The sequence below is a fragment of the Lepus europaeus genome, chromosome 5, assembly GCF_033115175.1.
Source record: "Lepus europaeus isolate LE1 chromosome 5, mLepTim1.pri, whole genome shotgun sequence".
Taxonomy (NCBI): Eukaryota; Metazoa; Chordata; class Mammalia; order Lagomorpha; family Leporidae; genus Lepus; species Lepus europaeus.
In genome coordinates this window covers 92,647,401-92,661,697 of record NC_084831.1, presented here as the reverse complement: position 1 = coordinate 92,661,697, position 14,297 = coordinate 92,647,401, and the positions used below count along the sequence as shown (strand labels likewise).

The 14,297-nt window shown below is 43.2% G+C and overlaps 1 protein-coding gene and 1 long non-coding RNA gene across 5 annotated transcripts in view; one reads left to right on the top strand and one right to left on the bottom strand.

The window, feature by feature from the left end:
* Positions 1–13,222, bottom strand: part of SNX7 (sorting nexin 7) — a 148,977-nt gene extending 135,755 nt beyond the window's left edge. For all 3 annotated transcript variants that reach the window (XM_062191805.1, XM_062191803.1, XM_062191804.1), the window contains exon 1: positions 13,011–13,222. In XM_062191805.1, coding sequence (XP_062047789.1) covers positions 13,011–13,190 — 180 coding nt within the window. In that variant the 5' untranslated portion in view covers positions 13,191–13,222. The remainder of the gene's footprint in view (positions 1–13,010) is intronic.
* A 129-nt stretch (positions 13,223–13,351) lies between these two features.
* Positions 13,352–14,297, top strand: part of LOC133760860 (uncharacterized) — a 102,927-nt gene continuing 101,981 nt past the window's right edge. For both annotated transcript variants that reach the window (XR_009866014.1, XR_009866015.1), the window contains exon 1: positions 13,352–13,441. This is a non-coding gene — a long non-coding RNA (uncharacterized LOC133760860). The remainder of the gene's footprint in view (positions 13,442–14,297) is intronic.

The window sequence follows — 14,297 nt, the reverse complement described above, 5'->3', positions numbered from 1 at the left end:
AGATTGGCAGAGTTCCTGCTCTCATTTTAGCTGGGTAGGAGAGGGAGTGCATAGATAATAAACATACAAATACACATAATTCCACATTAAAGATAAGAATAAGTGTTGATAAATAAGAGGGTTACATTCCAGGGAAACTGAAGTAGTTTGCTGGGGTGAGAGTTGAGACATGGAGCTGCAAGAACACTATCTGAAAAGGATCCTTCAGGGAGATAAAAAGAGAAGGAGACAGTTATGTAAAACACTAAGGGAAGAAGAGTCCAGTCAGAGGGACAACAGGACCCAAGACAAGAAAGCACTTAGAATGTTCAAGGACCAGAAAGGAAATGAATGGCTACAACAGAGATTCTATGAGAAATGAATGCTGTACCTGAAAATCCAAAAGAGACATCTGTGGCACAGTATATTCAAACTATTTAGACCCAACTGTAGGTAATCAATTGTAAAACTGTGGTTCTATATATATGTCAATTATACTGAGACAATTTCTTGCCCAGAGGAAAATGTTCTGCTTCATGTTTAACATTCTATTTCTAAAATTTTATTTTCTTTATTCAGAAAGATCCCATATGCCAAATAACTTTGCCACAAGTCTACTGTCAGGGGTGGTATGACTGTTCCCAGTGATCCTTCTTTTTCCTGTCAGATGACTCATTGTGCAAGTTCATGGAAAAACTGATTTAAAAAGTTAGTTTCTTTTGATGCAAAAAAAAAAAACTTTGAACTATATGAATAGTTGTTCCATAATATGAATTTTCATGAATTTTTTGAAGACTCCTATATACATGTATCTCAAGAATTTTTCAAACCCAGTTAAACTTATCTTTCAATCCCATCTTGCATGAACTTTTTGAAGTACCTTCATACTACGTGGACAATTAAGAGATTTTTCCCCAGTTTAAAAGATTCATATACTAAGAATTTGCCTTTTGTTTCTGAGCACACATAATGAAACTTTCATTTGAATTTTGAACAGAATTTCTATTCACTATATTTCATTTTAAACGATTAAATCTTGTTTTACATTTGAAAACAACATTCCATGTAAAATCCAAAATAGGACATACAATTACAACAAAAATATAATTCAAAAAAGATTATGCCAAATGAAAGAAACCAGACACAAAAGCCAGACATCACATTCACATGAAAGAACCCAGAGAGGCAAATCTTTGCAGAGAGAAAATAGTGGATAAGTGGTTTTCCATAGTTGGGAGTGAAAACAGGGATTAACTGTAAACAAGCATGATAGATCTTACTACGGGATATGAGAGTGTTTAAAACTGGTTTACAGTGATGGTTGTACCACTCAACTAATTTACTTAAAAAATCATCCACCTAAAATGACTGAATGTTATGGTATATAAAATATACCTCAATAAAGCATTTATTTTATAAAGCATGTCATATAAAAGCATTTGTTAAAGTCAAAAAATTACGATTTAATTTTAAAAACTGCTCATGTAAGCTTCTGTTCTAGTTACAAGCGTGTTTTACTGATTTTATGTACCTGCTAATAATGTTTATTGTCCGTTTCATTAGTACTACAGGTATTATTGTATTATCCCAACATGACGCAGAACTCTGTGCCAGAGTTAATCAAACACTCCTTTTAAAACAGACAGAATCAGGGCTGACCTTGTGGCACAGCATCCCAAATCAGAGTGCCAGTTCAAGTTCTGGCTCCTTTTCTTCTGACCAAGCTGCCTGCAAATGCACCGGAGAACCAGTGGAAGACGGCCCATGTACGTGGAACCCTGACACCCATGTGGGGAACCTGGATGGATTTCCAGGCTCCTGACTTTGGCTAGGCCTATCCTTAGCGGTTGTGGCCATTTGAAGAACGGACCAGCAGATGGAAGATATCTTTCTGTCGCTCCCTCACTCTCTCTGTTACTCTGCCTTTCAAATAAATAAATAAATCTTAAAAAAAAAAAAAACCCCTCATAGAATAAAATACACTTCATGGAGTACATTAAGTTTAAATCTAGAGTCTTCTGACATCATTTCCCAAAATATTTCCAATAATTTCCCTCATGCCACTGATCAAGCAAGCAAGCAAGAAAGCTACTGTTACCTCTGCATTTAGAACCATAATTCCTTTTCCAATAGGTTTCCATGAATTTTTGGTTTAGAGGAGTTTTACAACATCTAATCTCCTTTCCAAATGCAACATCAGCTGTAGTTTTTCTGGTACGTGTCTCTTTGCACCTACATTATAGGCATGATGGATCTTTAAATCTCTTTTGTGAGCTACTTAAAATTCACTATTTCTCTCCTTTGCTGCCAGAGTTCCTTTTCATTGCTAGTACCAAAGCTGGCTGACTGCAACAGGTGCTATTAGCATAAAAAGATGCATTTCTCCAAGTAAAAGAGACTCCTGAGTGATCTGCTTAGGTTTTGTAGGCTTTGTGTTGATTTCTTCTAATATATAATAAATAGGAAATCTTTTTCAAGATTGAAGCTCAACACAGCTCTGTGTCATCCAGCAATAACATTATTCACCATTGATTAAGACCAATTTGTTTGAATTATATTTAGCATAGCATCCTGATAGGAAAATACAATGCAAACTGAATTTACTGAAAACAGATCATTGGGAAATTACTATGATAATTAGGACTATAAATCTGGAATAAGCCAGAGGCCCTGTCATTCATTAACATAAATACATTCTAAATATTCAAGAAATATTTAGGACCCTAATTTCCTACCTTTAATAAGTTAATCTATTGGTAACAGATAAGCAAAGAAGGTCTTAAAAAGAGAAATAAATATGTATTTACAATCTAGAACCTATTAAGTATTCAAAACACTATCATTTCTATGTACAGACGCAAAAGAAATTAGTTCTTTCTAGGAATGAAGAAGGTTCTTAGGGAAGAGGTACTTTTACATGGGGCCATAAATAATAGTAAGGATTGTTTTCTTGACCCAACAGTAATAGCACAGAAGCAGAAAAATAAATAGTCAGCTCATGTACTGGCAATTGAACCAATTTAGATCAGTGTTTCAGGATCTGTTTCTTTAGATCAATTTTTTTCAAATTATAAAGTACAATCCAATCACTTACCAGTCAATCTTGTTGAAATTCAGATGCCGAGTCTTTGGGTTTAGAGAGGGTTCTGAGACTGCATTTCTAACTGGCTCCCAGAGGATGCAAAAGATTCATAGATCATAATACGAGTAGGAAGGGTCTAGAGAACAGAGTAGTCAGGGAGAAGGGACAAGAGCCAGTGCACAGCCTGATCACAGTCTTGAATGGCACAATGTGAGAAAAAGATCAGGTCTGTTGGTTCTAGAAACGGTGCTACTGGCATTTGGGATAGACTAGCCGCAGAAGATTAGAAGTGAGATGTGGTAGAGGCTCTTTTTAATGGTTATTAGAGGTAACCACATAACTACCCTGAAGGAGCAGTGGGAACAGAAAGGTACTAATTTCAGAAATTCCAAGAAGTTAAGACTATGAGGACCTTTTAGATATATGGACAGATATGGAAAGTGAGTACCCTGCACACCTAGGGCATTGTTACACTATTAAAAAATTAAGTAGAAAAGACAATAGGATTGGGAATAGAAACACAAAAATTAGAGAACAGAAGAACATAGTTCAGTTTGGAAATTTAGTTGAAGGATTGAGTAGGATCATCTAATTAGGAATTTCCACTGTTATGGTTAAATGTAGCAAGTTAACAATTTCATTTGAACAGTCTCTTAATAGTGGAAAACAATAATTCAACTGCCACACCCTCATCCAGTTTATGCTAGAACATTCGTAGTGACAGCATTCATGACTGTGCTAGGTAATACCTTTCATTTTGAAACTCTCAACTAGAAATTCCTGCTTTAACACAATCTTCTGTATATCTTTTTGGTACCATCGTCCTAGTTTTGTCCTTCAAAGCTAGAACCATTTAATCTACCTAGACCAAAATAACTTTCATTAAGAGTGGTTAAAATAATTAATCCAAGCCTTTTGCAAGGCAAATCACTTTGTATTTACTCAAAATTTCCTCAGAGCCATGGCTACCATACGTATATATCATCAGTGAAACACCTTTGTTCATTCTTCTTCCTGACAGTAAATGTGTGGCAAGACTGTTGCTGTGGGGCGGGCGCTGTGGTATGGTGCCGGCATCCCATATGGGTGCCAGTTCACATCCCGGCTATTCCACTTCCAATTCAGCTTTCTGCTATGGCCTGGGAAAACAAGAGAAGGCAGCCCAAGTCCTTGGGTCCCTGCATCTGTGTGAGGGGCCCTGAGGAAGCTCCTGGCTTTGGATTGGTGCAACTCCAGCCATCGTTGCCGTGTGAGGAGTGAACCAGCAGATGGAAGACTTTTCTCTCCCTCTCTGCCTCTGCCTCTCTGTAACTCTGCCTTTCAAATAAATAAATAAATCTTAAAAAAAAAAAAAAAAGACTGTTGCTGTTTTTTGTGCCAATGGAAGGCAACGTTAATGGATTCCAGCCCTCTTTCTGTAAAGCCCAGACAAACCTCTGGCTCCATCTCAACACAGCATTCCAAAGAACAGACAGGCTCTAGCATCAAAGGTAGGATAATATTCCTTTGCCATTTTCTGACACAGACTACTAACTCCTCTTTTAAAACACAGAGGGTGGACTAGATCTTCCAAAGTGGCATGGGCAGTCCAGATGACATAATAATTAATAATCCATAGGATCATGAAAATATAGTGTTTGTTTAGATTCAATCTCATGTCATTAGTGCATACTGATCTGTCACTGAAAACCAGTAGGAAATTCGCAACGTTGTGGAACACCAGGTTAAGCCACTGCTTATGACACTGGCATCCGTTATCATATTAGCAGCTCAAGTCCTGGCTGCTATGCTTCCAATCCAGCTCTCTGCTTACATGCCTGGGAAAGCCACAGATGACAGCTCAAATGCTTGCACCTCAGCTACTCGCATGAGAGACCAGGATGGAGTTCCAGGATCCTGGCTTCAGCCTGGCCCAGCCCTTGCTACTGCGATCGTTTGGAAACTAAATCAGCACATAGGATATTCTCTTTCACTCCCTCTCTTTCTCTTTCTCTCTCTTTCTCTTCTCTCTCCTTTTTCTGCTCTGCCTTTCAAATAATTAAATAAATAAATCTTTAGGAAAAAAGAAATGGCCCTAAATAAAGTTTCCCTAAATTGATTTTGAAGCTTACTTATTTGTATTCATTTTACTGTTTTTCATACATGTTAACTAAAAAAAATAACTTGAGGATATTTTATCTTCTTTCTACTTAAATTACCTATGTTTTGTCTCTGCCCTCCCTACCAAATGTACAAAAGTAACACATAAGAAGACTATGATGACAGAGAATAGAATTTCATGTTGTATAATATAAACAGTCAAAGACTGGCTCTATTTTCTTAGTAGTAGTAGTAGTAGTAGTAGTATTTGAGAAGCACAAAGTTGAAGAGACAGACAAGAAAGTCTCCCATCCGCTTGTTCACTTCCCAAATGCCCCCAGTGTCCAGGGCTGGGCCAGAAACTCAATCCAGGTCTCCCATGTGAGTGGCAGGGACCCAGCTACTCGAGCCATCCCCTGCTGCCTCCCAGTGTCTGCATTAGCAGGAATCTGTGAGCAAGAGCAATGCTGGGACTCAAATCCAGACACTCTGATACATGATGTGGACATTTTAACCAGCATCTTAACTGCTAGGCCAAATTCCCACTTCTATTTTCTTTGTTAAATTGGTTTCATTTGTTTTAACCATCAAAATGGAAAGGTCCACTGGTCCAGAATCACAATGTAGGCTCTAGAAAAATAGGAATATATATATATATATATATATATATATATATACATATATAATTTAGTCCTCAGGCTGCTAATGTTTTACAGACTACCAGCTATCATTACAGTTACCATGGTTATGTACCAAACCATCCCCAAATTTACTGGTATAAAACAATTTTATGGTTTTATATCTCATGATGCTTACTGGTTTATCAGCCAGGCATGCACCCAGCACTCAGCAAGGGCTTCTCATCTCTCTTTCATTATCCTTGCATGTGAGGTCTTCTCCGAGAAGATTCAAGGCTGAACACACCTGCATGATGGGGATGAATCTGTAGAAACACCTTCACAGGCAAGCATGCTACTTAATACTGGACGCTGCCTGGCATTTAGAGCTGGGGCTGCTGACAGGAGCATTTGGTTTCAATGTAATCCGGGCTTCCTCACAGCATGGAGGCCTTTCACTGCATTTCTTACACAGTAACTCCAAAGAAAAGCACAGTGTTCCCACCGGACAAAGAGGAACCTGCACTGGGCTTTTATGAAGCTGCACAGCACCACTTCCACCATTCCCTATTGTTGCTGACTTGATGTTCTCGGAAGCTGAGCAGCAGTCAAAGCTTATGCTAGCCAAGGTTTACTGGGGGCTTATGCTCCAGCACTTGGGGGACCACACAGTGGGACGATGCTCCACTGACTGGTTCTCAGAAGACAGCTGAAAAGAGTGGAATACTAGATTGGAGAGGTGTGGCCACACCCTCATCAATCTCTGGCTCAACACCCTGAACACATGGCACTTTGGTTTGCATCTAACTTGGTGCTCCTCGAAGGTGCTGGTGCTTCTTTTGATATAACATGATCAAAATGGTGCTGCTGCTCAATACCAGCACCCCCCCCCCCACCTCCAAGAAGGCCAAATATCATACTGGGCTATTCTGGACATGCATGTGAGCTGGAAAAGTCCCTAGCAGGCCAGTAGTGGTCTTTTGCAATTAGAGTCTGGACAGCCCTTGCTTCCTAATAGATTTGGTAAAGCAGCCTGTGGTCCGATGGATACGTGGTAGGGTCAGAGGGGACTGGCTTTGTGATTTCTGTTTCTTTCTTACCTCATTACACATCAGAGTCATCACACTCCTACCAATTTTTGAGGAAAGGAGCACAGGCCTCATTTCTTGACAGCAGGTAGTTGACATATAGAAAAGCATGTGGAATGGGAGACACTGAGTGGCCATCTTTATTCAAAGCTATTCTCCACACATTTGTACTATCATCTCCCGTCTAGCTATTCTTTGCCCCAGGAAGTTACCCCTTACAGATGACATCTCTTTAGCAGGTCATCCAGTGGGGGTGGGAGATCCAATGGCAAGAGAGATAAGCTGAAAGAACACACACTGTCTACATCTCTCTGTAAATCTATTCCTTTGCAAGCGGCCCCTCCTCCACACCTCCACTTCTCTCTGGATTCAGGCCAAACTAATTCCATTTCCTGTCCCTTTAGAGCTAGGGATACCTATGGCTTTTGTTGAGATAAGACTCTAAGTGCCTCAGTACCCCTTTTTGTTTGTGAACTCCGCCAGTGATTAATAAATAGTCCCTAAATAACTTGTCAATTAGACCATTAGAGAGAATTCTGATTTTTACCAGGGCAATGACTGATACAGGACACAACTGAAACTAAGTAGAGACTAAACTGCTCAAAGAATAAATGTGAAGACTTAAAAGGGTTTTCAGTAGCTTCTAAGCACTTTTACTGAACTGTTGAATAGTGCAATGATGTCTCTGTATCACGATTTAGAATTTCCAGATTGACAGATATCACACACACACAGATATCTGTGGGTGTGGGTAGCAATGTGGAGGGGCAGGGATTTGGTTTCAGCACCCCTCTTCCCACCCCCATGCTCAAATCCCTTATGTAAAATGGCACAGCACTGGCAGATAACCTCCAGAAATCCTACTGAATAGTTTAAGTTATTCCTAAATTACTTATAATAACTAACACCATATCAAAGGCAATAGTTGTTACTATATTTTTAGGGAAAAGTGACAAGAAAAAAGTCTGTACATGCTCTGTACAAATGCAATTTTTTAAAACATTTCCAATCTGTGCTTGGTGGAGGTCACATACAGAACCTACAGATACAGAGGATGACTGCCTATACACATACACACACACACACACACAGACACACACACACATGCATGTATGGGTACATGTATGCTAGATTTCTCAACAATTATAACTGTAAATAGCAATTTCTACAATTTTATGAACGATTTTTTTTCAAAACCCTCCTCAAATAAACATGCCTGTTGTTTATTCCTCATTTACTATAAAACAACCTTGAGGGCAGGTGTCCGCACACAGGCATCCCATATGTTCCCTGGTTCAAGTCCTGGCTGTGATGCTTCTGACCCAGCTCCCTGCTAACGGGCCTGGGAAGGTAGCAGAAGATGGCCCAAATGCTTGGGCCCCTGCCACCCACATGGAGACTGGGATAGAGTTCCAGACTCCTGGCATCAGCCTAGCCCAGTCCCAGCCATTGCCGCAACTTGGGGAGTGAATCAGCAGATGAAAGATAGCTCTATCTCTTTCTCTCTGTCTCCGTCTCTCCCTCTCTTTGTAATCCTGCCTTTCAAATAAATAAATCTTCAAAAACAAAAATCTTGGGGCTCACAACTGTCCTATAGTTTAAATTACCAGCAAAGATGGCTGCATCCCATATCAGGGAGCCTGGGTTCAAGTCTCAGCTTTTCTCCATATTCCAGCTTCCTGCTAATGCACACCTTAGGAAGCTGCAGGTGACAGTTCCAGTGGTTGGGTCCTTGCATCCAATGTGGGAGCCTTGGACTGAGTTCCCAGTTCCTCCTTTGGCATGGCCCAGCCCCAGTTTTTGGCATACATTTGCAAGCAACTGAATCAAAGAATGGGAGCTCTCTCTTTCTGTGTATGTATGTCTGTTTCTAATCTTTGAAAGCAGTTAGAGAGAGAAGGGGAGAAATGGAGAGAGAGGGAGATATCTTCCATCCACTGGTTCACTCTCCTAAAAGCTGGGCCAATGGATGGGGCCAGGCCAGGCCGAAGCCAGGAGCCTAGAATTCCATCCAGGTCTTCCATGTGGGTAGCAGGGACCCAAACAGTTGGCTGTCTTCTGCTGCTTTCCCAGGCGCATTAGCAGGGAGTTCGATTGGAAGCAGAGCACAAACTGGTGCTCATGTGGGATGCAGGCACTGGAAGAAGTGGCTTAACCCATTGCACAAGAACACTTGCCCCTGATCACTTCTTTCAAGTATTTATAAACAAAAGACTGAATAATTCACCTTGTGGGTTTGCTGGAGATTGAAATTAAGCCTGCTGGTCTATACTGCCCAGAAATTCCTTTTTGTGTCCATTATTTTAAAAAAAGGATATTTGGGGCCAGTGCGCTGTGGCATAGTGGGATAAGCCTCCACCTGCGGTGCTGGAATCCCATATGGGTTCTGGTTCGAGACCCTGATACTCTTCTGATCCAGCTCTCTGCTATGGCCTGGAAAAGCAGTAGAAGATGGCCCAAGTCCTTGGGTCCCTGCACCCGCCTGAGAGATCTGGAAGAAACTCTTGATCCCTGGCTTTGGATTGGCTCAGCTGTGGTTGTTGTGGCCATTTGGAGAGTGAACCAGCAGATAGAGGACCTTTTTCTCTGTCTCTCCCTCACTCTGTCTGTAACTCTACCTCTCAGATAAATAAATAAAATCATTTAAAAAAATTTTGAAAAAGGGTATTTACCTATCTCTATTTTGTGTGCAGCAGTCCTACATTCCAAGACAGCTCAAAGTTGAGCAGTTGTGATGAGGAAGATTACATGCATAAAGTCCCTGATAACCGAAATCTCACTTTATGGTCCACAGGACCTTTAAAGAGACCAATAACAGGAGCTACCCTTTACTGAGCACCAGGAAAGCATGACAGTGCCCATTGTGATCTATGTAGGTAAGCTGTGTTTCAACTGCTGCTTTTGCTACACATTACAGTGTATAATAAAAATAAAGCAATGCGTGTTATCTTGATATATTATTTTCCCCAAAAGGAAAATGTTTTCCTTGAAGTATAATGAAACTGGCTCTTTTTCTCTAGTTAAATTTTTGTAAGCCTCATTTCATTTTGGCCTAGTTCTTACACAAGTCTTTAATATTACCACTATTTATATCTTTTTTTCTCTTCATGTGTTTTATTGTTTCTGTATCACCAGTCATCTTCTCCTCCCTTCCAACATCTACACTTACTCTTTCAAATCAATAGCATCTGCATTCCTGATGGTCTCCGGAGTTTGACATCATTTTCTCCTCAGTGGACTATTTGCAAACTCAAAACACCATTTGGTTACACCTTCCATTCATCTTCACTTCTAGTGCCATTTAGACTTCTGGAATGTCTTCTCCCCTAAATTACCAGATTGTGATAGCCAGAATTGAATCTTACATGTTTTTCTAAGAACACATAGCACAACATATTATATAAAAGCATGTTTTTCTAATGTATTGTAGGAAGAAAAGGAATAATAAAGCAAAGTTCATATTCTTTAAAAAAGTCTGGAGGAGGGCAACAGGAATACTTTTACAAATCATCTAAGAGAGGAGCAGGGAATGTTTTTTATGCCTGGGGCCATTTTGATATTCGTATCATTCACAGGCCATGCAAAATTATCGACTTAAAAGTGACCCTGCTATTGGGGCCAGCTCCTTAGCATAGCAGGTTAAGCCTCTGTCTGCTGTGCCAGCATCCCATATGGTACTGGTTCAGGTCCTAGTTGCTTCACTTCCTATCAAGCTCCCTGCTCATGAGCCTGGGAAAGCCATGGAAGACGGCCTAAGTCCTTAGGTCCCTGAACTCCCGTGGGAGACCTAGAAGAAGCTGCTGGCTCCTGGCTTTGGCCTGGTCCAGTCCTGACTGCTTTAGCCATTTGGGGAGTGAAACAACGCATGCAAGATCTCTCTCTCTCTCTCTTTCTCTGCCTTTCAATTAAATGAATAAATATAAATTTTTTAAAAATCAGCCTGCTATAGACTAGTTGAATTTTGACTCCCACCTATGGTTGCCTTGACAGGGCCTGACCAAAGGATTCTGCAGGCCTTACATGGCCCGTGGGCTGACGGTACCCACTCCATCTAAGGGAATAAGGAGGCTACAAATGAGAACTGAAAATTGAATATGAAAGTGGTGGATGTTAAAGTACTTGAGGACAGCAACAGTCTGCTAGTAAACAATTGTTAATTAACATCCTTGGGTGGAATGACCGCAGCAGACTTCTAGAGAAAAGCAGGCTAAAAAGTGGGAAGAGGAAAGAGTAGGCAAATGGAGACTGCCTTGCATTTGCTTGCCTAACGATGGTTTATGGCTGAAATTCTTAACTTACTGTAACATAAGTAGATGGTCAGTTTTAAAGTTTCTCAAGTACAGTGACCTTTCCAAACTTTAAACAATATTATGCCCTTAGCTCAATCTACATGGCCAGTTTAAGTTATACAACATGAACAAGCAAGGTAGATCCAGATGTACTAGCCTGAAGCTCTCTTTTAAAAAGAATACAAAATTTGGCAGAAAAACCAAATTTTACTTAGAAATCTCAATAGATGAACATGACCATGCAGATCTAGATTTCCTATTCTGAGGCAGCTTTAGGTAATTTATCATAAGTGCTCCTCATTGCAACCTGGCTTGTCCATTCCACCTAAAACAGCCACAACTCCAGCAACTCCAAACATTGCCAGAGGCCCGGGGGAAAGAAGAGTTGGAAGCTTAAATTTCATCAGCTTTGCCCATACCCACCTCTGACCTCACTAACACAGTAATTCTCAAGAGCTGGCTGGGACTCTTAAAAGAGACCACCCATTGGGTTAGGGTTAAAACAATTCCAGATGATTCTGATACAAAACTGCCACTCCCAGCACTCTACACCCCCCAGCACACACACACACACTGTTGCCAGTTTCCCAATGCATAGCCATGAACTAAGATCCACAGACTTAAAAGGCAATGTGAAGAAAAGAAGAAATCAACCAACTGCCCAATTGTCCCAGACCTGAACATAAAGGATATGTGAAATGTAAGACAGTGTTAACCTTTTACAACCAATATAAAATAATTGCATTATTTTATGATGTAAATAAACTAAAAAATCAGGAGACAGACACCCTGATATCTAGACTAGGACTGGGCCTACCATTCCATTTATTCCCTAAAAAAACATAAATTCCACACATTCCTTTGGGAGTGAGCATATGTGTGCTCCTTGTCTTACTTGGGTTGGCTCTCCCATAGCCAGGGCAGCTGTGAGGTATGGAGGTTGCTATACCCAACATCTCAGGTAGCATCTGACTATATTGCACAGCCTTCTTCATAACAAGATTCTGAGCGGAACTCAAGTCTTCTTCAAGCAGCGTCTGGAGACTCTGGAGTTTCAGCCAACCACCCCACTGACATTTTTCTTTTCCAAAAGTCTTTAAGAAATTACAACCATCAGTCTACCCACACCAAAATTCTACAAAAAAAAAGTCAATTTCCCTGCAAGTCTACCACAAGCTTGGAAGGGCATGTGGTACTAGACTTCCAGCGGGAAAGGGAAAGGGAAAACAAAACGAAAGCGCTGGCTGTGGGCTTGGTGGCCTCAGAGACCATCTGCAAAGTCCTGGGCTGAGCAGCCCAGGGGCTTCCTATGAGCCTTCTTCCAGCCGCCGCCTCCTATTGGGGGGATGGCCTCGCACCCATTCCCGCTGGACTGTGGACGCGCCTCGGGTGTCACCCAAGTCTCCAATCCACAACCAGCCACACGAAATCAAAATAATGTCTCTTCGCTCGGCTGATCTCTCTCCTGGAGTCCAGGGCTGGCCGCGCCCGAAAAGAAGCTGGTAAGGGCGAGGGCAGTTTCGGGCCGCCAGCCTCCGGGGTACGGGTACTGCCGAGAGGAGATGTCCGTGGCAGCGAAGCGCAGAGGAAAACAAATCACAACTTTGCACACTCCACGGAGGCACGGCCCTGCGGAGCGGAAGGTCAAAGTGCGGAAAAGGGAGCGGCTACAGCAGGGAGCCCTGCGGGGACGCAGCCCCGGGTGCGGGGACAGAGTCCCGGAGGGGTCGCACAGCCTGGGGTTGGCCGCACCCACCTCCAGCCCCGAGCCTCCGCGCTGGGAACGCGGGCGCGCGGGAGGCAGCCGCCAGCGCAGCGGGGGCAACTCGCGGAGTTGCCTCGGAACTTTCCCGGGACGCGCCGCCGCCGCCCTCACCTTGCTGAACACCTCCAGGTCGTCCTCGTCCTCGTCCAGATCCAGCACCTCAGACTGCAGCAGGGCGGAGGAGCCGCTGCTGCCCGCGAAGGGGGCGCCGCCCCCCGGGCTCCCCCCGTCGGCGCCCCCGGCCGGGAGGCCCGAGGAGCGCGCCTGAGATGCCCGGCGCTCGCCCTCCATCCCGAGAGTGCGCGCCCGGCCGCCGCCGCCGCCGCCAGCCCGGCACCCCCGAGCGTGCCCATTGGCTCCCGCGCAGCCTGCGCCTCCCCGGCCGGCCCCGCTCCAGCCCCTCGCCCGCTGCGCAGACGCGGAACTGCCGGGGCCAGCGCCCGGCCGGGAAGGGTGGCCGCGGGCCGAAGCTGGCGGCAGGGTAGGGCGGGGACGGTGGGGCTGCCGGCGCGGCTTGGGAGAAGGCCGACCGCCCCTGGGAGGTAAGAGACGGGCGGCCCGCACTATCCCAGCCGACTGTGGCCGCGGCGGCGGGCTCTGGGAAACAGGCCACCGAGCAAAGCGTCCGCTTCGCGGGATCCACGGCGAGGCTGGCAGGCGGAGAGGAAAAAAATTTTAAAAATCTGTGTTTCCTGTGGTTAATGGTTGCCTTCCTTCTTGGTGGTGATTTTCGAGTCTGTCCCTGTTCGCCTAATGTAAAAATAACAAACATGAAAACCTCATTTTGTGATCGATTGTAAACCCAGTAGCAGGCCCGCGGTCATTTCACTATCAAACAAAGGAAGATGAGATCTAAAAACTGCCTTCGGCCACTTTCAAAGGCGTCTTTACTCCAGGAAGTCTTCCTGAAGTTGATGAGCAAGAATGTTCTTAAGAGCCAAGAGCAGCCAGCAGGGCTGGACGCTGCTGGGGAAAATGATCTTCAGCCCTTGCTCTGCCAGTGCACAGCTATAATTTTTCAGTTGCAACATTGTTATTTAAACAAAAATAAGTGAATTCCAAAAACAGTGGAAGGTCGAATGCAAAGTGGAGTATTTTTAAAACATCAGGTTTTCTCATTTACTGCTCTCCATCCCGTCTCCTCCATAAGCCCTGTCTAAACTTTTCTAAAAAATTAAAGAATATATGTAAGAAAGCCCTATTTGGGGAAGTAGAAAATACCTTCATTTCTGATCCGAGGACATGGTCTTAATAATATACAACCACTTAACCATTCAAAAGTACCTCTCCTTGGCTTCAGGACCCCACCTTGCAGTCAGGTTAGTCATTGGCCAAAGAACATCCACACTTGTTCCTGACCCCTCTGGTTCCCTACCGGTCTGTCCCATCTCTTTCAGA